The 27,648-nt window shown below is 37.3% G+C and overlaps 1 protein-coding gene across 9 annotated transcripts in view; it reads right to left on the bottom strand.

The window, feature by feature from the left end:
- NEO1 (neogenin 1) overlaps positions 1–27,648 on the bottom strand; it is a 251,030-nt gene that overhangs the window by 133,590 nt on the left and 89,792 nt on the right. For all 9 annotated transcript variants that reach the window (XM_032417572.1, XM_032417574.1, XM_032417570.1 and 6 more), the window contains exon 6: positions 23,248–23,384. In XM_032417572.1, the coding sequence (XP_032273463.1) occupies positions 23,248–23,384 (137 nt within the window). The remainder of the gene's footprint in view (positions 1–23,247; positions 23,385–27,648) is intronic.

The raw sequence follows: 27,648 nt of genomic DNA, 5'->3' as shown, positions 1-27,648 counted from the left end.
GCAAATAAAGCCTAAACCCAGCAGGAGAAGAGAAATAATAAAGATCGGAGCAGAAATCAATAAAATAGAAACCAAAAGAACAGTAGAACAGATCAACGACACTAGGAGGTGGTTCTTTGAAAGAAGTAACAAGATTGATAAACCCCTGGCCAGACTTATCAAAAAGAAAAGAGAAATGACCCAAATCAACAAAATCATGAATGAAAGAGGAGAGATCACAACCAACACCAAAGAAATACAAACAATTCTAAGAACATATTATGAGCAACTCTATGCCAGCAAATTAGATAATCTGGAAGAAATGGATGCATTCCTAGAGATGTATCAACTACCAAAACTGAACCAGGAAGAAACAGAAAACCTGAACAGACCTATAACCGTTAAGGAAATTGAAGCAGTCATCAAAAATCTCCCAACAAACAAAAGCCCAGGGCCAGATGGCTTCCCAGGGGAATTCTACCAAACATTTAAAGAAGAATTAATACCTATTAATACCTATCCTGATGCACCACCAAAGGAATGAGATCTTGCCATTTGCAACGACATGGATGGAACTGGAGGGTATTATGCTGAGCAAAGTAAGTCAAACAGAGAAAGACATGTATCATATGACCTCACTGATATGAGGAATTCTTAATCTCAGGAAACAAACTGAGGGTTGCTGGAGTGGGGGGTGGGGTGAGAGGAATGGGGTGACTGGGTGATAGACACTGGGGAGGGTATGTGCTCTGGTAAGCACTGTGAATTGTGCAAGACTGTTGAATCTCAGATCTGTACCTCTGTAACAAATAATGCAATATATGTTAAGAAAAAAAAAAAAAGAAGAAGATAGCAGGAGGGGAAGAATGAAGGGGGGGAAATCAGAGGGGGAGACGAACCATGAGAGACGATGGACTCTGAAAAACAAACTGAGGGTTCTAGAGGGGAGGGGGGTGGGAGGATGGGTTAGCCTGGTGATGGGTATTGAGGAGGGCACGTTCTGCATGGAGCACTGGGTGTTATGCACAAACAATGAATCATGGAACACTACATCTAAAACTAATGATGTAATGTATGGTGATTAACATAACAATAAAAAAATTAAAAAAAAATTCTCACCAAAATACTAGCCAATAGGATCCAACAGTACATTAAAAGGATTATTCACCACGACCAAGTGGGATTTATCCCTGGGCTGCAAGGTTGGTTCAACACCCACAAATCAATCGTGATACAATACATTAACAAAAGAAAGAACAAGAATCATATGATCCTCTCAATAGATGCAGAAAAAGCATTTGACAAAGTACAGCATCCTTTCTTGATCAAAACTCTTCAGAGTATAGGGATAGAGGGTACATACCTCAATATCATAAAAGCCATCTATGAAAAACCCACAGCGAATATCATTCTCAATGGGGAAAAACTGAGAGCTTTCCCCCTAAGGTCAGGAATGCGGCAGGGATGCCCACTATCACCACTGCTATTCAACATAGTATTAGAAGTCCCAGCCACAGCAATCAGACAACAAAAAGAAATAAAAGGCATCCGAATCGGCAAAGAAGAAGTCAAACTCTCACTCTTTGCAGATGATATGATACTTTATGTGGAAAACCCAAAAGACTCCACCCCAAAACTGCTAGAACTCATACAGGAATTCAGTAAAGTGGCAGGGTATAAAATCAGTGCACAGAAATCAGTGGCATTCCTATACACCACCACCAAGACAGAAGAAAGAGAAATTAAGGAGTCAATCCCATTTACAATTGCACCCAAAACCAGAAGATACCTAGGAATAAATCTAACCAAAGAGGCAAAGGATCTGTACTCAGAAAACTATAAAATACTCATGAAAGAAATTGAGGAAGACACAAAGAAATGGAAAAATATTCCATGCTCATGGATTGGAAGAACAAATATTGTGAAGATGTCTATGCTACCTAGAGCAATCTTCACATTCAATGCAATCCCCATCAAAATACCATCCACTTTTTTCAAAGAAATGGAACAAATAATCCTAAAATTTGTATGGAACCAGAAAAGACCCCGCATAGCCAGAGTAATGTTGAAAAAGAAAAGCAAAACTGGTGGCATCACAATTCCGGACTTCAAGCTCTATTACAAAGCTGTCATCATCAAGACAGTACAGTACTGGCACAAAAACAGACACATAGATCAATGGAACAGAAGAGAGAGCCCAGAAATGGGACCCTCAACTGTATGGTCAACTAATCTTCAACAAAGCAGGAAAGAATGTCCAATGGAAAAAAGACAGTCTCTTCAACAAATGGTGTTGGGAAAATTGGGACAGCCACATGAAGAGGAATGAAACTGGACCATTTCCTTACACCATACACAAAAATAGACTCAAAATGGTTGAAAGACCTAAATGTGAGACAGGAGTCCATCAACATCCTAAAGGAGAACGCAGGCAGCAACCTCTTCGACCTCAGCCGCAGCAACTTCTTCCTAGAAACATCGCCAAAGGCAAGGGAAGCAAGGGCAAAAATGAACTATTGGGACTTCATCAAGATAAAAAGCTTTTGCACAGCAAAAGAAACAGTCCACAAAACCAAAAGACAACCAACAAAATGGGAGAAGATATTTGTAAATGACATATCAGCTAAAGGGCTAGTATCCAAAATCTATAAAGAACTTATGAAACTCAACACCCAAAGAACAAATGATCCAATCAAGAAATGGGCAGAAGACATGAACAGACATATTTCCAAAGAAGACATCCAAATGGCCAACAGACACATGAAAAGTGCTCAACAATCGCTCAGCATCAGGGAAATCCAAATCAAAACCTCAATGAGATATCACCTCACACCAGTCAGAATGGCTGAAATTAACGACAGATGTTGGCGGGGAACGCAGAGAAAGGGGAACCCTCCTACACTGTTGGTATGCAAGCTGGTGCAGCCACTCTCGAAAACAGTGTGGAGGTTCCTCAAAAAGTTGAAAATAGAGCTACCATACGATCCAGCCATTGCACTACTGGGTATCTACCCCGAAGATACAAATGTAGGGATCCAAAGGGGTATGTGCACCCTGATGTTTATAGCAGCAATGTCCACAATAGCCAAACTGTGGAAAGAGCCAAGATATCCATCGATAGATGAATGGATAAAGAAGATGTGGTGTATATATATACAATGGAATATTATGCGGCCATCAAAAGGAATGAGATCTTGCCATTTGCAACGACATGGATGGAACTGGAGGGTGTTCTGCTGAGCGAAATAAGTCAATCAGAAAAAGACATGTATCATATCACCACACTGATATGAGGAATTCTTAATCTCAGGAAACAAACTGAGGGTTGCTGGAGTGGTGGGGGGTGGGAGGCATGGGTTGGTTGGGTGATAGACATTGGGGAGGGTATATGCTATGGTGAGCGCTGTGAATTGTGCAAGACTGTTGAATCACAGATCTGTACCTCTGAAACAAATAATACATTAAAGAAGAAGAAGATAGCAGGAGGGGAAGAATGAAGGGGGGAATCAGAGGGGGAGATGAACCATGAGAGATGATGGACTCTGAAAAACAAACTGAGGGTTCTAGAGCGGAGGGGGGTGTGGGGGATGGGTTAGCCTGGTGATGGGTATTAAAGAGGGCACGTTCTGCATGTAGCACTGGGTGTTATACACAAACAATGAATCATGGAACACTACATCAAAAACTAATGATGTAATGTATGGTGATTAACATAACAATAAAAAATTTTTTTTAAAAAAAGGAGGGCACTTGATGTCATGAGCACTGAGTGTTACATCCTACTGATGATCACTAAACACTACCCCTGAAACTAATAATATACTCTATGTTAACTAAACTGGATTTAAATAAAAAATTAAAATTAAATAAATAGTAAATAAACTAATGACAAAGGTTACCTACCTCTGAAAAAGGGGGTAGGAATGGGAAAGGGGAAATGAAGGAGGAGATTTACTTTGTTGATATGGTTTGAGCCTTTAATAATGTTATTATATTACTTATTTAATTTAAAAGAAAAATAAAAACCAAACTAATACACTGAAAAGCTAATAGAAATACAAATTTTTTAAGCAGAAAAAATGATTAACGTATTTTTCACTGTCACTCATATTCTTATACAACCAAAAAAATGTAAATTAAAAAATCTATTTTGCACTACAAAAACAATTAAATACCTGAGACACAAAGGTGCAGAGTCCTATCACGTGACCATATTCTAAACACTGGAGGAAAAAGACCAAATTAACTTTCATTCTTACAGAGAATGACTTTAAAAAATCACTGTCATATGAGGAGACAATCCAATAAAATACAGCCAGAACAAATATTATGTAAGTGTATTTAAGACAGTCAAAAAAAGGTGTTATTTTTCTGGATTTCTGCGCTGTTTGTACTTTTGTCAGTTCTCTTAGAAACTAATTTGTTGGGGTGCCTGGGTGGCTTAGTCATTAAGCGCCTGCCTTCGGCTCAAGTCATGATCCCGGGGTCCTGGGATCGAGCCCCGCATCGGGCTCCCTGCTCAGTGGGAAGCCTGCTTCTTCCTCTCCCACTCCCCCTGCTTCTGTTCCCTCTCTCGCGTGTCTCTCTGTCAAATAAATAAAATCTTAAAAAAAAAAAAAGAAACTAATTTGTTGTGGTTTCTTTTCTCATTGTAAATAACTACTCATTCTGTACCTAATTAGACACTCATTTTCTTTTTCTACTATAATAAAATTTCTTGGCAAATAAAATATCTCATAATTCCACTGTCCTGTTCTAATTTTTTAAAATTCAGCAGCAACTATTTTCAGTATCTCAAGAAAAAGGCTGAAGAGGAAAATATAATTTGGAGACTTTCAGAAGCTTTATCCATCAGTAGATTAGTAACAATACCTCCGCTAGAGATTTATAAGAGGAAAGGGAACTAAATTTTGTGGAGTATTAGCTATGAGTCAGGTATTATAACATGTACTTTATCTATTAAATCTCTTTAGAGTCTCAAAATATAAAGTGCATTTATATGATAAGTATAATTCTGTTATACAATCACTGGGAATCAGTCATGCACCCCTGAAAGGGGCTGACAATAACAACTCTGGCCAATGTAACAACTTGTTTACATTCTCTCACTTTAACACACTAGTGTGATTTGGTGTATATCCTGAAGTTCTCTTTGATCTGGAGCTCAGCACCAATGCTTCATAAATAATTTATCTCACAAGTATGGAAATAAAAAATTCCCAAGGGTTTTGAGGAAATGGTATTTTATTTCTGCTAATGTAGTGATTAGATTTTGTAATTAGATTTTTAAAAAATACTTATAATTAGATGAAGACTAATATACTAGGTCAATTTAATTATTTACTCTAGGTAACAGATATTATGAAATAGCAGTTTATGGAGGCAAACATATTTGGAATTGAATTGTAAATTACTGATAATTTGTAGCACAAATTTGACATTATTCCTTTGCTTCTTCAAGAGAAATTCAAATACCTATATTGAGAAAAATTTCAAATCTAAAAATAATAGAAGTAGTAGTGATAGAGAGCTAAAACTTAACTATTTCTAAAGACATGTAAAAGCAAAGGCCTGAAATTATTATTAAAATACTAAATTTTCTTTTTAAAAATTTTATTATATATATTTTAAAGTTTTATTTATTTATTGGACAGGAGGGGCAGAGGGAGAGGGAAAGAGAGTCTCAAGCGGACTCCACGCTGAGCACAGAGCCCAATGCGGGCCTCAATCTCACAACACCGAGACCATGACCTGAGCTGAAACCAAGAGTCAGACACTTAACCAACTGCACCACCCAGGCACTCCGGTATTCTAATTTTTCTATTTCCCATGTCTATCTGGTACCAATAAATGGACAATTCCTTAACACAATAAAGAACTCTCTAATATGACTGACAAACAAAGGCATCATCTACATATAAAATCAACACTGTTTAGAAAATTTAGAAAATAGCTCACAATGCAAGATACAAAAATGACCAATAAGCAAATGGTAAAATATTCAACATCATTAATCATCAGGGAAATGCAAATTAAAACAATAGAGAGATACCATTACAAATCCACCAGGATAACCACAATTAAAAAGACTGACAATCTTCAGTGCTGGCCAGGATGTGGAGCAAAGAGAATTCACATACACTGTTGGCAGGAACATAAACTGGTACAACCACTTTGGGGAAAGATCAGGCAAAATAGGAATACTCTTTATCAACAAAAAGACACAGACTCCTAATACATGCAACAACATGCTTTGTGGAAGAAGCCTTACATAAACAAACTGATGACATGATTACATTTATATGAAGCTTTGGAACAGGCAAAACTAATATACGCTGGGAAAAAAAAGGGGGGTCGATGCCTTTGGGGTGGTAAGGAGAGGATCTGCAGGGAAGGGACAAGAGGGAACTTTCTGCAGTGATGGTAATATTCTATATCTCGACAGGGATTTGGGTTATATAGGAATACATATCCCTTAGAACACATTAATAGCACACTAAGACTTGTGCATTTCACAGCATATAAAGCTTACCTCAAAAGAAAAATTTTTAAAGAACCACAAACAAAATATTATGCTCTAGTTAATGATATGAATACTGAAATATTTGGGTACATCTGCCACTTACTCTAAAACATATCAAAAAATTAAGATGGATGGAGTGACAGACGTGATACAGCAATTGTCAATTTGCTAATGTCAACTGAATACTCCAAGTGGTGGGTGTTTGCTGTAAAATTCCTTCAACTTTTTTCATAAAATTTTTCCAACACAGAGAAATGTTGAAAAAATTGGAAAAGATTTTTTCCTTAGGAAAAAGACATTCTTCAACACCCCATCACTCTTAGGACAAGGAAATTACTATGATTAAGAGTTTTGAAAGAAAAAAAAGTACTATCATTTTTTTTTTTTTTAAAGATTTTATTTATTTATTTGAGAGAGAGAGAATGAGAGAGACAGCACACGAGAGGGGGGAGGGTCAGAGGGAGAAGCAGACTCCCTGCCGAGCAGGGAGCCCGATGCGGGACTCGATCCCGGGACTCCAGGATCATGACCTGAGCCGAAGGCAGTCGCTTAACCAACTGAGCCACCCAGGCGCCCAAAAAGTACTATCATTTTAAGACAGAAGTAGAAATGGGTGGTAAAGATCATCATCTTGGAGCACCTGGGTGGCTCAGTCGGTTAAGTGATTTCATCTCAGGTTGATCTCACAGGTAGTGGGATGGAGTCCCGCACTGGGTTCCACACTCAGTGGGGAGTCTGCTTGAGATTCTCTCTCTCTCTGCCCCTCCCCCAACTCATGTGCATACTCTCTCTCAAACAAATAAATCTTAAAAAAAAAAAGATCAGCATCTTGACAAATGTTTCGTTTTGACAATGACACAGAACACCTAGCTGACCGTAGTCATTTCTCAGTATTTCAAAGCTCACAAGACAAATTCTGTCCATGTAAATTCTGCTTAGAAACTATAAAAGAAAACAATTTAGTCTTGTGATCGTTACTGAATTTTATCTTTTACATAAATATGCCATTCTCAAATAATATTTTTATTGAGGTAAAACTGACATATAACCATGTATTACTTTCAGATGTACATAAGATAATGATTTGATATATGTATTATTGAGAAATGATCACCACAATAATTCTAGTTAACATCCATCACCACATAGAGTTACAAACCGTTTTCTTGTGATGAGAACTTTTTTTTTTTTTTTTTTAAAGATTTTATTTATTTATTTGAGAGAGAGAATGAGAGAGAGAGAGAGATCACATGAGAGGGGGGAGGGTCAGAGGGAGAAGCAGACTCCCTGCTGAGCAGGGAGCCCGATGTGGGACTCGATCCTGGGTCTCCAGGATCATGACCTGAGCCGAAGGCAGTCGCTTAACCAACTGAGCCACCCAGGCACCCTCTTGTGATGAGAACTTTTAAGATCTGTTCTTAGGAACTTTCAAATATATAATACAGTATCATTAACTACGTCACCATGTTATCTATTATATCTCTAGGATTTACTTATAACTAGAAGTTTGTGACTTTTGACCACCTCTACCCATTTCTCACACACAAACACACAGATATACACACACACACCCTCTGACAACCACCAATCTATTCTCTGTACCTATGAATTCAGGTTTTTTCTGTTTTTGATTTTTTTTTTTTTTTAGATTCCATGTATCAGTAAGATCATATGGTATTTGTCTTTCTCTGACTTATTTCATTTAGCAAAATGTCCTCAGGGTTCATCCATGTTGAAAATGGCAAAAAAACAATGTTTAAATGAAGTCTGCTATTTCTGATGTCAAGAATTCAAGGGGAGGGGGGCGCCTGGGTGGCTCAGTCATTAAGTGTCTGCCTTCGGTTCAGGTCATGATCCCAGGGTCCTGGGATCGAGCCCCGCATCGGGCTCCCTGCTCCGCGGGAAGCCTGCTTCTCCCTTTCCCACTCCCCCTGCTTGTGTTCCCTCTCTCGCTGTGTCTCTCTCTGTCAAATAAATAAATAAAATTAAAAAAAAAAATTCAAGGAATACATTTATCTGTTAAAAACAACTAGTGTCATTTTTCTTCTTCTACTTTCTGAGCAAGAATCACTGAAATCAACTAGACAAGAATGAGTCTCAGAGACAGTGGGCACATAATAGTGCAGCTTTTATCATCCTGGGCTAGAAATGCCTAATTACTTCACGTGTCACCTACTGTACCCTTGGGGATGAAGACTGCACCCTATTTGCCATTCTGTCTCCAGTAATACTAGATTCTGCTTCTGCTTAACTTGCACTAAGTACTGAATAAATATTGCTTGAAAAATATCTCTGATATTACTTTTAAGATAGTCATAGAAATGCTGTATTTGTAATCACAGATAAGAAAAATATTAACACAAGGAATGGAGGAGATGGGGAATGGAGACTGTCCCCATCCTACTCAGCTTCCATTGGACTAGTTCCATGTTTATCTATTTTACATTTCTTGCTTGCAAAGTAAGCTCCTGAGTTCCCTGCCCCCCCACCCCACCCCCACACAAAAAAAGTTTGAAAAGCACTGACACGATCTCACCTTCTGAAATTTCTCTGGACAAAAAGGCCAATAAAATGTTCATTATCATTAGAATGGGGATTGGGCAAAAGCAGAATAGATTTAGTTTCATTTAGCTTTCTGTCAGCTCTTCTCAGACTTTAGATCAATGCAGGGCAGTCAGCTTTCAAGATACATTGAGGGTAACTGCTGTGTTGACAAGATATTCTTGTTGGGGCAAGATCCCATTCCTGTGCGTAAACTGGGTTTACCTGAAAGTGTCATCAATAAACACTTAATGGAGGGGGTGGGAGTGGGTAAACAGGGACGAAATCTGCACTAAAGAAGAAACTTGTCCTAGCTGTTCTTTCCATTAGGAGGTATCTTTCTATTGACCATTCCAGAGCTTCTGAGTTCAATTTTTAGTGAGAAGGTGGCATTTTCTAATTCATAAAATTGCTTCACTTTTCCTGCTGTTCCTAACTCTGGCTATCATCTCTTTAATGAAGAAAGAGGAAGATAACTAAAATTAAGAGAATGGGAAGTTTAAGAGATTCAATATATTTAATATGAGACTTACTGCCAATATGACTAAAATTACTAAAATTCTTTTTGGCATGGATCTCTTTACCAAATCTGGAAAATTCAATAACACCCCTTGAAGTAAAAGAAATAATAAAATAGTAAATATTATATGGAACACATTCCCTCAAAAGGACTGAATATATAACAGATTCAAGAAAAGAGAGCTAAAATTAATGAATAAGAGACACGGAGTAAGCTAAGCTTGAAATTCTGAGGTCAAGACAGATATCTTTACTAGGAAGTAGATTAATGCCAAGGATGACAGCCAAACCTTCTCCCTTGTTTCTGAGCTGGAAAAGGCATGACTTTGGCCCATACTGCTATTCTTTTGTTCTTTAAATAAATACTGAAAGATGTTTACTGATATTCAGTCCAATCTGCCAGAGTCAACAAGCAGGAATGCAGCATGCACAGACTTAGGTGAGAGCCTAAGAAGCTGGATTGGGCATAAGAGTGGAGTGTGACTGGCCTGCCTCACACCCTCGGAGCCAAGGGTATCTGGTGGTTATGGCATGCGACAAAACCAAAACAGAATGTCATCTAAGATGTCCATTTCAGTAATCCAAGGAGGAAGTAGAATCTAGGTAAATAGGCAAAAAAGAAACCAAAGAAAGAATCAAGTGAAGAGGGTTTAAATCGAAAGGAAAGATTCTTTGAACCCCAGGGACGTTAGCTGAGGCACATTTACTAAATGCCAACAAAGCACCAGGCACTGTATTAGGCATCTTTCTTACATCATCACCACAAAAAAGGCATTCTCATCTCCATTTTACAAATAAGAAAGATGAAGCTCAAGTAAATGGATTAATTTGCCAAGGTTACATGGCCAGAGAATGGGAAACAGGGACACGCCTCCAAAAATATAGCTCTCTTCATCATACCATATTCCTTCTACGATGTGCAATGCTGATCTCTTAGTGGTCTTATAGAAACCAGGGATCCATTTCTACACCATGATTCCTGCTTATTTGTCCCACAAAACTTCCTCCTGATTAGGGTCATTTGGTAACATAAAAGCACAATAAAGTTGAGTTCTTCTCATGCTGCACTTTGACTAATGCACGAACAATAAACAGGCAGGATCTTCAGGCATATGAATGGCTCTTCTATTTTGCAGCATTTTCATGGTCAGAAACTATGCATCTGTATTCCACATAAATCTAGGTTCTAACCTTACATCATAATTCATTTTATTTCATGTGGATATTCCTCATCTTTTCTAGAATACCTGCAGGTTATCTCCTGAAGGGGGTTAGTTACCATGGAAATGAGGTTATTGTACTTCAGAATAAATTTACATAACTATTAGAAAATTATTTTTCAAGCTTGTAAAATATGGGATTTACCTGAAAGCTAACATGACCACTGAGATGTGATAAAAAATATAAGAACTGCAAACCAATTTAAAATGATTCAGGTCCCAATATAGGATTATAAAACAATTGTAAAACAATTTCTAATTTACAACAATGGCTTCAAAAATGAAACATCTATGAAGTGAAACTGCGAAATATCCTGGATATAGATAGCAAATTATAAAAATGTCCAAACATCTTATCCATTTGTCAACAAAAATGTAGTGTCAGGCATTATATTAGGTGCTATGGATCAAAAAGTTGGCACGATGCAGGCCTGTCCTCATGGAACTTGGTCTGGTAGGAGAGAAAGATAAACAGATTGAAAAAAAAAACCCTTAAATGTGACAAGTGAGAAAGATATATGCAAGGCATATACACAAAATCAAAGAAGGTAGGGAGAAGATGGGTGTAAACAATGGGAGTAAACAGGAGCAAGAATTTCAGAGATTTCTGAGGAAAGCCAGGCAAGAGAAAAGAAAGAGAAAGACTCTAGGCAGAAGGGACAACACAAACAAAAGAACTAAATGGGGTTTCTAAGAAACTAACTGTTGCCCTTGAAATTAAAATTCCTTAAGAAGCAATGGCAAGGGGCACCTGGGTGGCACAGTTGGTTAAGCTCTTGGTTTTGGCTCAGGTCATGATCTCAGGATCATGAGATTGAGCCCTGCAGCAGGCTCTGAGCTCAGCAGCGAGTCTACTTGGGATTCTCCCTCCCTCTCCCTCTGCCCCTCCCACTCATGCTCTCTCTTTCTCAAATAAATAAATAAATCTTAAAAAAAAAAAAAAAGCAATGGCTATATTGGACTGATCAGACTCAGACTAATTCTCTCTCTGCTTGACATCTAGAAGAAAAATGACCCCTTCAAGATAAGTAAACATCCAGTATTCTGAAAATTACAGATAAGACTTCAAAAAGAAGACATATAAGGCTTTTTGCTAATTAGTTTGTGGTAATTTGTAAAAGAAAGTCAAAGGACATGACCCAATTTATACCATAACTGTGACACAAATAATATGTTATTTAATATATTCAAAGCATTTAATCTTGCCATTTAATAGTCTTCTAAAATATGACTTTTGTTAGATGTATAGTATTCTGATATATGGATAGGACATAATTTATTTTACCAATCACCTATTGTTTGCCATTTAGATGGTTCATAATTTTTCTCCATTAAATACGTATCACTCCAACAAATATATATCATTGCAATTTCTATGCATAAATCTTTGCACACATCCTGGATTATTTCATGAAATTACTAGAAGCAGAACTGTGGGCGAAAGGGTGTGCAAATTTTAAGACTTTTGATATTACCAAACTGCCTTAACAAAAAGGTTATATTAATTTGTACTGCTACCAGCAATGTATAAGAATCCTCATTTTACTGTAATTTTGCCAAGAGTAGATTATTATTTTAAAACTCTACCTATGGGCCAAAAAAGGGCTACTTTAATTTGCATTTCTTCTACTATTCATAAAGTTGAACCTTTTCAGGTCAACTTTCCATTTTTATCTCGTTTCTGTAAACACACCATTTTCTCTTTCCCCCTTTTTTAACTGAGGCATTCATTTGGTTCCTGTTAATTTATAAGTTTCACTTTTATCTGTGGCAATTATTTTTCCAAGTTTTTAATGGAAGGATTTTAATGGAAGGATTCTGCCATTCTGAAGAACAAGAAATACCAGTTAGGATATTAATGAAGTAGCCTAGGAAGGAGACTAACTGAACTTGAACCAGGGAAGTAAAGACAAGGAGAAAGAGAACCTGAATTGGATGTGGGAAGAAATAAAAAAGACTGAAATGATCAAAAATGATTCTCGTGTTTCTAGCACAAGGGCAGAAGTGGGCAGTAACACCACTAAGATACAGAAAAACCAGAGAAAGATTTTGAAGGAAGAAAGTTAAGTTCAACTTTGGACACGTGAAGTTTGAGGGACCTGTGGGACACCCAACTGGAAATGTCTGATACTCAGCAATGGGTCTGCTCCAGGAATTTGGGAGTTATTGTTATGTACCTTATACCAGAAACCAGGAGCATGAAGAGCTGTCGGTTGAAGACAGAACTATGTGAACACTAATATTTTAATGTGCATGTTGAAGAAAAGGTGCTCATAAAAGAAAAGCAGAGGAATGGACAGAGAAATAAAAGGAGAAACAGGATAATATAGTGTTACCAAGACAAAACAGTGGAGCATCTCAATGTACACAGTCTTGAACTACAATAGCAAATAAGGAATATAAGAGTTTTCAAGTAGCCATTTGGAAGAAAGCTCATCTTTAGTGGCTTTGGTACTTTTGTTTCAGCTTTATGCTGGCTTATGGGAGGCATCAAAAGGTCAAGAATAACCATTAATAAAGACGATAAAGCACTGCTTATAAACATACGTATATATGAATGTGGCAATTTTGGCCCCAATTATATAAGGTAGGGTAATGATTCATCTTCCTCCAGAATAACTTTTTAGAAGATTTTTTTAATCCCAATTTATTTTACATAGAAGTCTATGAAAAACAAGGTACAAAGGAAAATATGAGTAATAAAGTAACCACAAACATCAAATCATTCCAGTTGTCACAGTTCACAATTTCACTACAAAATTTCATTCACTTATTCAATAATTACTTGCTGATAATCTGTTATGATAAATCATAGTTAATACCAGTCCCTGGGGTTTTTTTAAAGTTCATTTCTTTTTAATAATCTCTACACCCAACATGGGGCTCGAACTCACAACCCTGAGATCGAGTCACCTGTTCTACCAACTGAACCAGGCACCCAATATCAGTCCCTGTTGATAAGGACCTCAGTCCAGCAGTAGTGGGAAAAGGCATATAAACAAATCAATGAGAAACACGACTGGTTAAAGGAGAGCTATTTTGAGAGACATCATAATCACCTGAGGGTGAGAGGGTGGTTATGAAAAGCTTCATAGCAAGGTTAAGATCAGAACTAATCTTGAAGGACTATCAGAAAATTTTAGCTGAGGGTGTGAGGATACAGGGGAATGGAGAAATCAAACAGCACAGTATGTCAGGAAACTATATGTAGTTTGGTAAAGATGACTTTCATTTCTATCCCAGGTTCAGGTGGAACAGTGCCAGAAGTTTATTTAGTTAATCCTTATAACAACTTATTGAACTGATAAAAGAAACTAAGACAAAGGTAAGTTACATAAGTTGCCCATGTTCACAGAGACAGAAATGAGACCCAAGCATGCTGGGTCCAAAGATTGCACTTAACTACTCTGCTTCTCAGTTAACAATGAAAAAGTTGCCTTTATATGAAGGGTCTGATTATGTTTTATACACAGGCCATAAAGAGTTTATCCTAAGCCAAGAGAACTGAGAGTTCTTTTTTGTAAGATGGTAAATCTTATGTATATTTTACTCCCCCCCCCCACACACAAAAATAGCCATAACAATAACTAAAACAATTACATGGTCCCAGGAACTTTACTAAGTGAAGGCTACTTTTTTCAGTTACTCCTTACAATGACCTTATAACTGGTGGTAAAAGTCGCAGTGTTACAGATGTTTAGAGCAGATCTCCCAGCACCCAGAGAGGAAGTTTGATTCTTCCCCAGCAGGAAGGACAACTACAGTCTCTATGGAGGCCTTGTCTCCTCCTGTTCCCGCCAGCCAGCATCCCTAGGCCCCTCTGATGAGATGCTTGGAGACTTGAAGAAGCTCCTACAGAGATCTCTTCCTATGTCTATCAAGAACTGGGAGTTCTAACAAATGAGAGCAGACTACCGTAATTCATCATGAACTAAAAGGAAGTGAAATCAAGCAGAAGACTGGCAGAAAAGGGGAGATCAATGTCTTAATGTAAGTAGAGATCAGATAGAGTAGAAGGGTAAATGTAGAATGACACTAGGCTCTGACTTCAGAGAAAGATTGCAGAATCAGTGAGATTTGTTACGAGTATTGACAAAGTCAAGGAGGTGGCCAATTCAGAATTTATCAATTTATCCCACAAGAATACAAATGGAAAATTTTCTTCTTTTGTGTGTGGGGGGGAGGAGTGGAGATGTGTATCACAGACTGTTATGAATGTTGTAAGAGAAAAGGAAAAATTCCTCTTTAAAAAAAAAACAAACTCATGACCAATGGGTGTTATCGGCAATCTGAGATGACAGGAAATACACGATGGGCTAATTCACGTCACAGCATGTGTAGAAATCCGATAAAACAATAAATTTGAAATATTTAACAGATGAAGAATGAACTTATAACCTTTTTCTGCATTAACACTCACTATGGCATTTCCTGTGGCTATAACTTCTTAAAAAAATAACAGAAGCAGATAGGCATGACCATATATATAGAAATAACTATACAAGAACTTTATATATGTGTGTGTGTGCGTGCGTGTGTGTATAATCTCCAACTATTTCTCATAAATTGCTTTCCCTGTTTGAAAAAGAAAATACTTTCAGTTATGACAAAGTTCAAAATAAAATTTTCCAAACTTTTTTGGTACATAATAACTTCTTATCTGTAAACAATAAAAAAGAAAAGATCTCATGTGACACACATTAACAGTACAGGTTCAATTATTTTAGCTACCATCCAGATTAAGAAAGAGAACACACCAGAGGTCCTGTTGTTCCACATTCAGTCACTACCCTGCCTTTGTCCAAAAGTAATCATCATCCTGATTTCTAAAACCATAGATTAGTTTTGCCTATTTTTGAACTTTATAAAAATGGAATCACACAGTATGTATTCTTTTGTGACTGGCTTCCTTCTTTCAATGGTGTTTGTTCTATCCATGTTGTTGCATGTAGCAATGGTCTGTCAATTTTCACTGTTGATAATATACCACTGTAGGATTAGAACACTACTTACCCGTTCTACTGCTGATGGATGTTTTTAACTGTTTCCAGTTTTGATTTACTGTGAATAAAGCTGGTGAGAACATTATTGTGTGTTTTTTGATGCATATATTTATACATTTCTGGTGTGTATACTCCTAGGAATACAACCATTATATCATAAGATATGTTTATATGCAGTTTCAGTAGATTCTGCCAAACAGTATTCTGAAGTGATTGTATCAATGTGTAGTCCTAACAGCAGTACATCAGAGTGTTCCTCATCCTAATGAACATCTGTTATTATTAGTCTCTTTAATTTTAGCCACTCTGGTGGAACAGTATCTCACTGTGGCTTTTATTTGCCTCTCTCAGAAAACTAATGATGATAACTACTTATTCAGTAGCCACCTAGAGATCTGTGAGGTGGCCGCTCAAGTCTTTTGGTGATTTTTTACTGGTTTATCGGTCTTTGTTTACCTTGTTGATCTGTAAGAGTTCTTAATAGAGTGTATATCAAGAGTTGAAACTTTTTCTGAAAAGGACCAGAGAGTAAATATTTTAGAATTTGTGGGTCATGTGGTCTCTGTCACAACTACTCAACTCCGTAGAAGCGGCCACAGTCAATATATAAATGAATGTTGATTGTGTGCCAATAAAATTATTTATGGACAATAAAACTGAATTTCATAAAATTTTCATACATCAGTATTATTCTCCTGTTTCAACCATTTAAAATTGTATAAACGATTTTTATTTATTTATTTTTTTTAAAGATTTTTTATTTGACAGAAAGAGACACAGCGAGAGAGGGAACACAAGCAGGGGGAGTGGGAGAGGGAGAAGCAGGCTTCCCGCTGAGCAGGGAGCCCGATGAGGGGCTCAATCCCAGGACGCTGGGATCATGACCTAAGCTGAAGGCAGACGCTTAATGACTGAGCCACCCAGGTGCCCCTAAAACTGTATAAACGATTTTTAGCTCATAGGCTATATAAAGCCAAGCAATCGGGCAGATCTGGTCTATGAGCTGTAGTTTGCTTCTTCATCTAAACAAAGACCTTTGTCAAGCCTTGCATTTAAGTCTTGTCAGGTGTTTATCAATGCTGTTATGCTTTACAAGGAACTAATTTTTGGCTTTGCTGAAACTCTATTTTGAATGTTTTTTTCTATTTTATTAATTTTGCTCTTGTCATTACTTCCCTTCTTATATTTCCTTTGGGGTAAGTTTGCTATTTTTTTTTTAAGCTTTTTGAGATAGATATTTAAATCACTGATTTTTCAGTCTTTCTTCTCTTCTAATACCTGTACTTAAGGCTATAAATTTTTTCTAAGCATCCCGTAAGTTTTGATAGGTCATATCTCTATTAGTTCAAACTATTTCCTAATTTTCATCATTTCTTTTCTGATTCATGGATTATTTCAAAGTGATTCACTTAATGCCCAAACACGAGGAGATCTTCAAATTACCAGTTTTTAAAGTTACTTTTTCGTAACTAGTTCCAAACTTAATTTTGCAGCAGTCAAATCTACAGAATTTCAATTCTCTAAAATCTGCTAAGAATTGTTCTGTGGTCAGTATGTGGTATATTTTAGTAACTGTTTCACAGGCACTATTTAAAAAAACAATTTATTCATTTGTTTGGTGCAATATCCTATAAATATCAATTATATTGCTAATACCTTACTAATCTCTTAAAATATATTTAACATGCTTATTTTTGATTCTTGGGTTTTTTTCCCCCAATAATTCTCCATCAAGTGGTATATATTATTCTACCTTCACACTTGGTATGGTCAAAGTTTTTAGTTCTGGGTTATCACTGATATATTTTTACTTTGATTCTAGTCTTTTAAAAAACTTGCACTTTCCCAAGTTACAACTGCTGCACAGCAAATCAGCCCAAAACTTAGTGGCATAACACCACCACCATTTTCTTATGCTCACAGATCCTTGGGTCAGGAATTAGGACAGCCCAGCAGGAATGGCTTATCTCTGCTTTCCCATGTCTATAAAAACTTGAATGTGTGGGGGCGACTTAGAAAGCTGGGGGCTCAAATCAACTGGAGACTTCTTCATCACGTGTCTGGTCCCTTGATTAGATGACCTGCAAGGTGGGCTCAGTGGAGCTGTCTACCAGAGTACCTACAATGCAGCCTTTCCTTGTGGTTTGGCTTCGCACAGCATGGCAGCTGAGAGGGAGATCCCAAGAAGTGACTGGAAAGTGGTAATTCCAAAAGAACCAGGAGGAATCTGCATGGCCTTTTATAAGCCTCAGAAGTCATATGACACCACTTCTGCCATACTCTATTTATGCAAATAGCTCCAAGCCCACTCAGATTCAAGGGCAAGGGATATAAACCCCACTACTCATTAGGAGGACTGCCAAAGAATTTGAGGGCTGTCTTAAAACTCCCGTATCTCTTGCAGCATTTCCTGAAAGTGTCTCTTCTTAATTAAGTATGTATTCCAAAACTGTTTTCAGTGTATATCTTTGTATAGCAAACCCTCAATGAGGTCTTATATGGTGAGAATTTTTATTATAACTCACATTTTGGATGGATATAAATTCCATGTGGATTCAGTGTTCTTTTCCTTTAACACTTTAAAAAACATTACTCCATTTTCCTCTTAAAATCAGATTTCTCAAAATCGACACTAGGTGCAATATAATTCTTGTTCCTTTGTAGGTGATCTGCTCTTTGTCACAGGAAGCTTTTAGAATTCTGTCTTTGTCTTTGATATTATCTGTCACTATATGGGCCCAAGGGTGGGTTTTCCTTCCCACTCACACACAGAAGTCTTTAAGCCCTTTCAGACTAAGGTCTTCTGTTAGTCTTTAATTCTGAGAAACTGATCTTAATTATTTCTTCAAATATTTTCTCCTCCCTTTTTGTTCTCTCTTCTAGGATTCCTATTTACCTGGATAGAAACTCTTCTACATCTAACTTTCATGCCTCTTGGCTTTTATTCTATGTGTTCTCTTTATCATTTAATGTTGCATTCTCAGAGTTTTTCAGCATCATCTTCCAACTCATGAGTTTATCACCTGTACACCTTCAACCATCATCCAGTCTACTGTATTCTTTATTTTTACATTTTTCATACCTAATATTTCTACTTGGCTCTACACTGTTATGTTTTCTTGTTTTTGCATAGTATTGTTATATTTTTCTAATCTCCTGAAATAATATTTGTCAAGTTTATTTTTAATTCTTGGTCAATCTTTTCCAAAAATTCTCTATCAGATGATATATGTTATTCACTTAGTTGTCTTTCTTTGAGAGTAATTGTACTATTCAGGTGACTAGTTTGGTTATAAACTAATGTTTTTCTGGGGAACCAGTCACTCTGTCTAGTAATATATATGGTTACCAAACCTCACTGTATCCAACCTGGTGAAATTAAGAAGAGAGGAGAGTGAGCCCCAGAGCAAAGAGCCCCAGGGACCTTAGTACTACTGCTATTTACTCCAATTTGCTGGGCATTCCACAGACATTTCCTCTCATTTAAACTCAGGGAGAAATAACACTGGGCAGAGTCTTCCTAGGTTGAAACACACCAATGGGAGCTTGGGAGGGGAGAAAAAAGGTAGTTATCCCCTATGGACAATTAGGCCATACCCATTTATATTAATGCCATCAGAGCCCTAGCAGATCTTTCAAATAATCATGGAAGCCTGGGCCACTGCTGCTCATTTCTGTGGGGAAAGAACAGGGAAAGACAGTCTCAAGGCAACACCAGAGAGAAATAACAATAGAACTTAACAGCCTTCCAATCTATCTTCTCACTGCTTCTTCATGCAGTCCTTAGTCCCAGGCTATAGCCACCACCCCCACATAGAGACTCATGAGAGCCTTAATCTCCCCACACTTCCCTCTTATTCCTCCAGTTCTTCAGAGTTGATCTTGGGTGAAGGAGTCAACAGCTGGGACTAGTTTGGTAGGAAATGCAAACTGGCTTAGAAACTATTTTCTTTATCAACGGTGTAGAACTTTTGTTCAATTTCAACCACTCATAATCCAGTTCAGAAATGAGACACAAGGGGCGCATGGGTGGCTCAGTCGGTTGCATGTCTGCCTTCAGCTCAGGTCACGATCTTGGAGTCTGGGATTGAGCCCCGCATCAGGCTCCCTGCTCAGCGGGGAGTCTGCTTCTCCCTCTGACCCTCCCCATCTTGTGCTCACTCTCTCTCACTCTCCATCTCTCAAATAAATAAATAAAATCTTAAAAAAAAAAAAAAAAAGAAATGTGACGCAAAATGAAAGGTTAAAATTTGTTAGTACAATATCGTATTACCATAAAATTTACCCTGGGGCATCTAGTTTAGAGAGTAATAATAAGTACTTCCTAATTCTTTCACAGACACATAACAACCCTATCTTCATACCTTTGAAAACACATTTTATTTATTTTTTCTAACTTTTCATTAACCATGGATTTATAAAGCATTGTGTATAAACTTTTGGGTAAAAAAAAAAAAACAACCCCACTATAGTTCCTCTGCTCACCAACATTTTTAACCTAAGTGTCTTTAAGCACCACGATACCCAGTCCTCTACTGCAGATCTAGACCATGGCAGGCACTCTCAAACACACACGTACAACTATTAGCCTCAAGCCAATCCAAAACTATGTCAGAAATAGAGAAGTTAGCAGATAGGATGCGTTTTCAACAATAGGCAAGAAATGAAATGGACCTAACAAGTGAGGTAGGGAGGAAGAGAAAGAATCGGTGGACAGTTGGTAAGACTTGGTTAATAAATGAATTTGGTTGTTCCCTATAATAAGGGTATCAAAAAAGCTAATTCAACCTTAAATTTCATGGAGGAATACAATATCTAGTACCAAGGAGGTAATGTTTTTTATCTATTCTGTACTGGCAAGATGTTATCAATAATAATTTTCAGTTCTCAACACCGCACACCACATGCTCTGGAGGTCAAAATCTTTTCAATTTTTGCCAGTATAATGGTTGTGAAAAATGATATCTTTTAAATTTGTATTTTTCTCACTACTAGTACGACTGACTATCTGCCAATAAAGAAATGCAAACAGCTAATAAACTCTTCTTTCTGAGCTGCCTTTCTGAACTGTTCATATTCTTTATCAATTTTCCTCAGGTTATTTTTTTTTTTATAATCAGTTTCCAGAAACTCTCTGTATTTTCAGGATTCTCACCCTTTCTCAGTTATGCGTTACAACTATTCTCACCTAGCCTATCATTTGCATTTAGCTTTTATTTACAGGGGCTCTTCTATATAACTTAAAAAAAAATGTGTATGTAGTCAACATTTGTTGGTTTTTGCTTGACATGTTCTTTCCTGTTCTGTCTTTTCCAGCACAGATAATACAAACATTAAACTCACATATTCTTCATTTTTTCATATTTTGACCAACTTTATTTTCTCCTACTTGAAAATCTATTGTACCAATACCATTTAAGTAAGTTTTTTCCCTCTGAACTGAATTGCCACTTTGATAGTATTTTTAAGTTCCATAATTACTTGTAACACCTGGATTTTATTCCTTTTGGTTGCCTACTCTTGGGCCAATACCATGCTGTTTAATTAGAGAAGGTCTGTGGTAATTTTTAATATCTAGGTTTCCTTACTTATTCTTTCCTCAGTTTTCTAGAATGTACTCATTTAAAGGGCACTTTCTCTAGGGAGAGAGAAGATGGAACTAGGTACAAATTGTAAGATGTATGTATTATCTTACAACTAAAAAAATGTAGTTAATAAGTGAATAGAAGAGTTTTAATTCAATTCCATACAATAAATAAAAGTTAAAAAGCAGAAAACAATCACATGGACAAATGCAACTGACACATATGGCAGAAACTATACCTCACATTTGAGGTTAATAACAAGGTACTTTACAGTGGAGGAAACTGAGGCACAGGTAGGAAATGGAAGAGAGTGTTAGGCCAAGAATCTGACTAATGGTAAAAACAAAAAGAGAAAACATCTAGTAAGGGAGGAGCAGGGACCAAATAATACGGAGTTCACTAATATTTTACTTGTATGATCCCATCCACACAGAGGTAAAGAAATAAATTGGATAAACAGATAAGCAAAACAGAAATAGAAATTGGTCATTCTACAACTGGTCATAGCCAACCGTCCACCTAGCCAAGAATAATGGTTCAGTGTAGGTGAGGCAATAGTTATGCAATTAACTGTAATAGTTCTAGTCTAAGGCTTGTTCTTTTGATTTTCAGAGATTACGAATCCATTCACAAATAGCAATAGAGAACATAATGATTCTGTGCTTTTGCCAGCATAGAAGGACCCCAAGCAGTCTATTTCCCAATTCCTATCAAAAACAAATTTGAGGGGCACCTGACTGGCTCAGTCAGTGCAGCATGCAATTCTTGATCTCAGGGTCGTGAGTTGAAGCCCCACATTGGGTGCAGAGATTACCAAAAATAAACAAACTTAAAATATATATATTATATATAAAACAAAACAAATTTGAGTCCTCTGGTGACTACTGGAGGTATAAATGCGGCTATCATACTTCCTACTCTGAAACCCACCAGTGAGCCAAGAGAAACAAACTTTCATAAAAATATGAAATAATCCTAAACCACAGATCAAGAAGTATTCAATAAAATATAATACAATTTGAGACAAGGTAATAATGAACATCATGAGCCAAAATATACCTCTACATATCCAAGCAATGTTGGATTTTTCTGAAAGTAACAGAAAGGTCTTAAAATTTTTAGTTGAAACAAAGATAAAATGAGAGTGTAGACAAATTATAGGAGAGAGAGCAAATATTCCTCTGAGGGTACATTTCAATATGGAGGAAGGGCAAGGGACATGGAGATAAAGAAGAGATTATGTCATGTTCATTTTCTCTGACTTCTGAATCAGAGAGCCTGTAAGGGAAGATGCTGTGATGACCAACATTAGTTGAACGGAAAGAAATAAATCATCAAATCATCACAGAGATGACCATGTTACATTGAGAGACACAGTGCATTCCGTCCTGGGTGATCTATTCTCCGGAAAGGAGGGAACACCAATGCTTAGGAGATAAAAGGTTCTAGGTCAGAGTATAAGAAGTCTCTGTGAGACAAGAAAAGTGAGCTGAACTTCCAGATGTCCCAGAACACAGGCTTCCCCATACTATTCTGCAGATAATATCAATAATTAACTGGGCTCTTATCATATTCTAGTCACATATTCTAGGAGTTTACAAATATTAACTCTTTTAAATCCTTAAAACAACCTCAATGAGGTAAGTACTCTTGTTATCTCCGTTTACAGGGGAGGTAAATGAGCGTCAGAGAGGTTAAGTAAATTTCCCATAGTTACATAGCTAGGAAATATAAGGCCCAGAATTGAACCTAAGCAAACTGGCATAAAGCTCAGGGTTTTAACTATTATGCTGTATTGTCTCTTCTACTTTAATGTTAAACAATTAGCAAACCAATAAAGTACACAGAATTTATTTATACAGGAAATATTTACATACCTTGTACTGTAAACTCTGCTTGAGCTTCAATTGTCTCATTTCCATTATCAGCTATACAAAAATAAGTCCCCGCATCATCCTCAGTAACATCACTGATCTCCAGACTACCACCTGCCAGCAACACCAATTTTTCAGAGCTGCATAAAAAAATATTGACACATTTCAGAATTAGGAAAATAATAAATACCTGAGAAACTCTCTACATAAAACAGAGAAAACACTTAAAAAGCATTATTATTTATATGGCTACAGAGAGACTAACAAAATTAGCAGAATTGAATTTAGTCCAATTACTCTGCTCATATTTTACATGCATAAATATCACAAACACGAACCAAAATGTTACAATGAATTATCTCTAACACTTATTTTTTCTGAGAGAGAGAGAGAAAGAGCATGAAGCTTGGGGTGGGGAGGGGCAGCGGAGAGGGAGAGAGAGAATCTGAAGCAGGTTCCACACCCAGCGTGGAGCTCAAATCGGGGCTCAATCTCACAATCCTGAGATCATGACCTGAGCCAAAATCAAGAGTCAGATGTTTAACCGACTGAGCCACCCAGGTGCCCCTATCTCTGAACACATCTAATTATTCTCAAAGGTACACTACTTTTATAACCAATTCCACTCCCCACAATCCATCCCTGCCTCCCAACTCTGCCCAGTTTTTCCACACATGATCTAATTTTGAATTCTGGAATCAATCTGAGATTGATTCAGGTATGCCAAATTGAGAGGACAACTGGAGAAGGTAAAATGTCAGATCAGAAACACAAAGTCGTGGGGCCACGATGCCTACTGAAAGTTTCCTGTGGTGGCTTGGCTAGGAAAGGGAGGAAAAGGGACAGGGAAGGGAGAGAACACGCTTGCCAGAGAGCAGCAACCTGGGTGTGGTTACCAGGTAAGAACCTGCTATCATGCCATCATCAACAAGGACACTGACCACTATAACCCAAATCTATACAGTGATTTAAACCTTTTAAAGAGAATATTTAAAGAAAAAGTAAGTGATCCTATAACATCAAGGGAAAAAATCACAAATCAATATTCTCATCAAGTTTTTATAAAGCAAAAAGGTTTAGTTGATTTGGCGTTTGTGGAGTTATAATTTTATTTTTATTTTGAGGTTCTATCTCTAAACTGGTTTTCATAGGCAGATTTTTCTCTCAAATCTTAATACTGTCACATTTCCTATCTGTAACTATGCTCAACAAAAAATATGGTTTTCATAGAGAATTTCTGATGGGGAAAAAAGAGAGGAAATGACTATTATGACTATTCTGTCTGTGCCACATTTATAATTCTCATCCTAAGTAAAGAGCTATTCTAGCTTAAATTTCAGTACACTGTGAACCTGAGTAATTAAGCTTCCTGAATCTGATAAACAAGATTAAGTTTCTGGACAAAGAGGAAAACCAGAATCAGGTTTGGTGGCTTCTCTATGAAATACCCTGCAAGATCACGACTGAACTTTATCAAGTGGCCTTCTAATTTGAAACATCTCTATTAGACCTCAAATCCTAATTTAATGTGATGAGAGAGAGAAGCAGTAAACATATCATGGAATAAAGCAAGAACTACTTGGATAAAACAGAGAGATAAGACTGGGTTTCCATGCCTCACAAAATAAGAAAAATTTACAAAATTGAAAATCCTCTATTTCACCCTTAGACAAAATTACTACTAATCTTCAGAAATGGAAAACAATGCTCACGAGTGGAAAATCAGCAATATATACATATGATACCCAGTTGAGGGGAAGATAATTTGAAATACTAGTTGGTATGGTACTTTTGAACTGAGATACAGTAATTCCTACTTAATAATTATACTAAAAAATATTCCTGATACTTGCTTGCCTCATATTTGCCATAACTGAGTGCCGGTACAGAAGTCAATCTTTCTGAATGGAATTGATTTTACTCCCTTAAAAGAAGCCTGGGAGGAAGAATGGCTGTTAGCTTGGCAGAATTCATTTAACTTGTTCACGTGATGATATGAGAGCTTATAGTAAGATGGCAATCGAGTCTTTAGAACTCCAAAATTCAAAGATATAAGCAAAAGGAACAGTGTGTGAAAAGTAAGCATGGTCACTGGACCCAAGTTAGGTTGAGTGTTGCTGGACAAAGTATGTGTGTGTGTCGCTGGGGAGTCAGGGCTCAGTCTAGGAGATGGTACAAAGGAGACTTTTTGTTTGTTTGTTTGTTTTGCCAAGGGAAAGGCCTTGAAGGAGATGAATCACATGATTTAGTGAAGGACAAGAGGAATGGGTAAAAGACTAGAAGCAGAAAGTTTGATTGTGAAATTATTGTAATGGTCCAGAATTAAAGAGAAAAAGATGAACTCTGGCAATAACAACAGAGGTAAAAAGAAAGCAAAAAGTATTTTTTGAGAGAGAGACAACTCTTAAAAACAATGGATGATGCAGGTAAGGAGAGGGATTTACCCACTCAGCAAATATTTATTGGTGTGCCTCCATGTGCCAGACAGCAGCGGGGGACGCAGCAGCGAGCAGAACACAGCCAGTGCGCCCGTGCGACTCAGTGGGAAAGACATACATGGAAGATGGTAATTCCACAAAATGCTATACCAGAAGAACCCACCAGGAAATTAGAAATGAAATTTTTCTGACCAAAGTAACCCTTGAACAGAGATCTGAAGAATGAGAAGGAGCTAACTAATAATGAGAAGGAGAAAAAGATTTCAGAAAGAAAGACTAGCATATTCAAGAGAACAGTGGCAGAAAGGACCACAGTGTGTTTCTGGATCTGAAAATAACCAGTGTGGCCAAGTTTAAGCCACACTGGTGGCTTCACACAATGAAGCCAGAGTAAGTATGGGAAGAACAGGAGAGTCCTGTGGTAACTGAGGTGACAGCTGACAGTAGCTTGGAATAAGGTGGTTTTCAGAGATAGTTAGGAGGTTCCATGACAGATGTAGATGGATTAGATAGAGAAGCTGAGGAAGAAACACATGTCAAGGAAGATTCTTAAGGTTAGGGTAGTATGTATGAAGGGGAAAACAAAAGGAAATTGGCTTGTTTAATTTAGTTTCTGTGTGTTGTTACTTGAGTGAGAGAAAGGTAAGCCTTTTTATAGGCAAAAAGAGAAGGAGCCAATGGAGAGGAAAAAATTTGAGAAGATTCATAAAAGTGCTGGAGAAAATGGAAAATAATAAGATTTAGAGCACAAAAGGACATCTCTTCTTTTAAAACAGCAGGAAAGGAAGGGAACAATATTTATTCTCTTTTTTTGTTTTGTTTTGTTTTGTTTTCACTAAACTTTTTATTATGAGGTAACTGCAGTTTTAAGAAATAATACAGAGAGGGGACACCTGTATGGCTCAGTCATTTAAGCGTCTGCCAGGTCTGCTCAGGTCATGATTCCAGGGTCCTGAGATTGGGCCCCACTTGGGGCTCCCGCTCGGCAGGGAGCCTGCTTCTCCCTCTGCCTGCCGCTTCCCCTGCTTGTGCTCTCTCTCTCTCACTCTCCCTCTGACAAATAAATAAAAGTCTTTAAAAAAAAAATAATACAGAGATGTATTGTATGTACATCTTTACCCAGTGGTAACCTCGTAGACTACAACATCACAACAAGAATACTGACATTTCCATCACCACAAGGATCCCTCCTATGGCCCTTTTACAGCGACACCCTCTTTCCTCCTCCTCCCACCTCCTCATTAACCCCTGGCAACCACTAATCTGTTCTCCATTTCAGTAATTTTGTCATTTCAAGAAGAATATTATATAAATAAAATCATACAGTATATAACCTTTGGGGCTTGGCTTTCTTCACTCAGCATAATTCTCCAAAGATTCATCTAGGTTGCTGCATATATCAATAGTTCCTTCCTTTTATTGCTCAGCAGGAATTCCACAGTATGGATATACCTTAGTTTGTTTAACCATTCACTCAATCAAGGACATCTGGGCTGTTTCTAGTTTGGGGCTATTATGAATAAAGCTGCTGTGAATACAGATATGCAGACTTGTGTGTGAACATGAAGTTCATTTCTACAGGACAAATGCCCAAAAGTGTTAACGTTAGGTCATACGGTAGTTGCAACACGTTAAGTTTTTAAAGAAACTGCCAGTTTTGTGGAGTGGCTGTACCATTTTCACATTCCAGCCAGCAGTGTCAGAGTGATCCCATTTCTCCACATCCTTGCAGCATTTGATGCTGTCCATTTTTACAAAGTGTAGCTATTCTGATAGGTACACAGCAGTATCTTACTGTGATTTTAATTTGCATTTCCCTCATGGCTAACAATGTGAAACAACTTTTCTTGTGCTTACTTGCCATCTTCATCTTTTCCAGTAAAACATTTATTCATGTCTTTTGCCTATTTCTAATTGGATTATGTGCTTTTCTACTGTTGAGTTTTGAAAGATTATTATACATTTT

The sequence above is a fragment of the Phoca vitulina genome, unplaced genomic scaffold (assembly GCF_004348235.1).
Source record: "Phoca vitulina isolate PV1807 unplaced genomic scaffold, GSC_HSeal_1.0 scaffold20, whole genome shotgun sequence".
Taxonomy (NCBI): Eukaryota; Metazoa; Chordata; class Mammalia; order Carnivora; family Phocidae; genus Phoca; species Phoca vitulina.
This window is presented reverse-complemented; position numbering and strand designations above follow the sequence as displayed.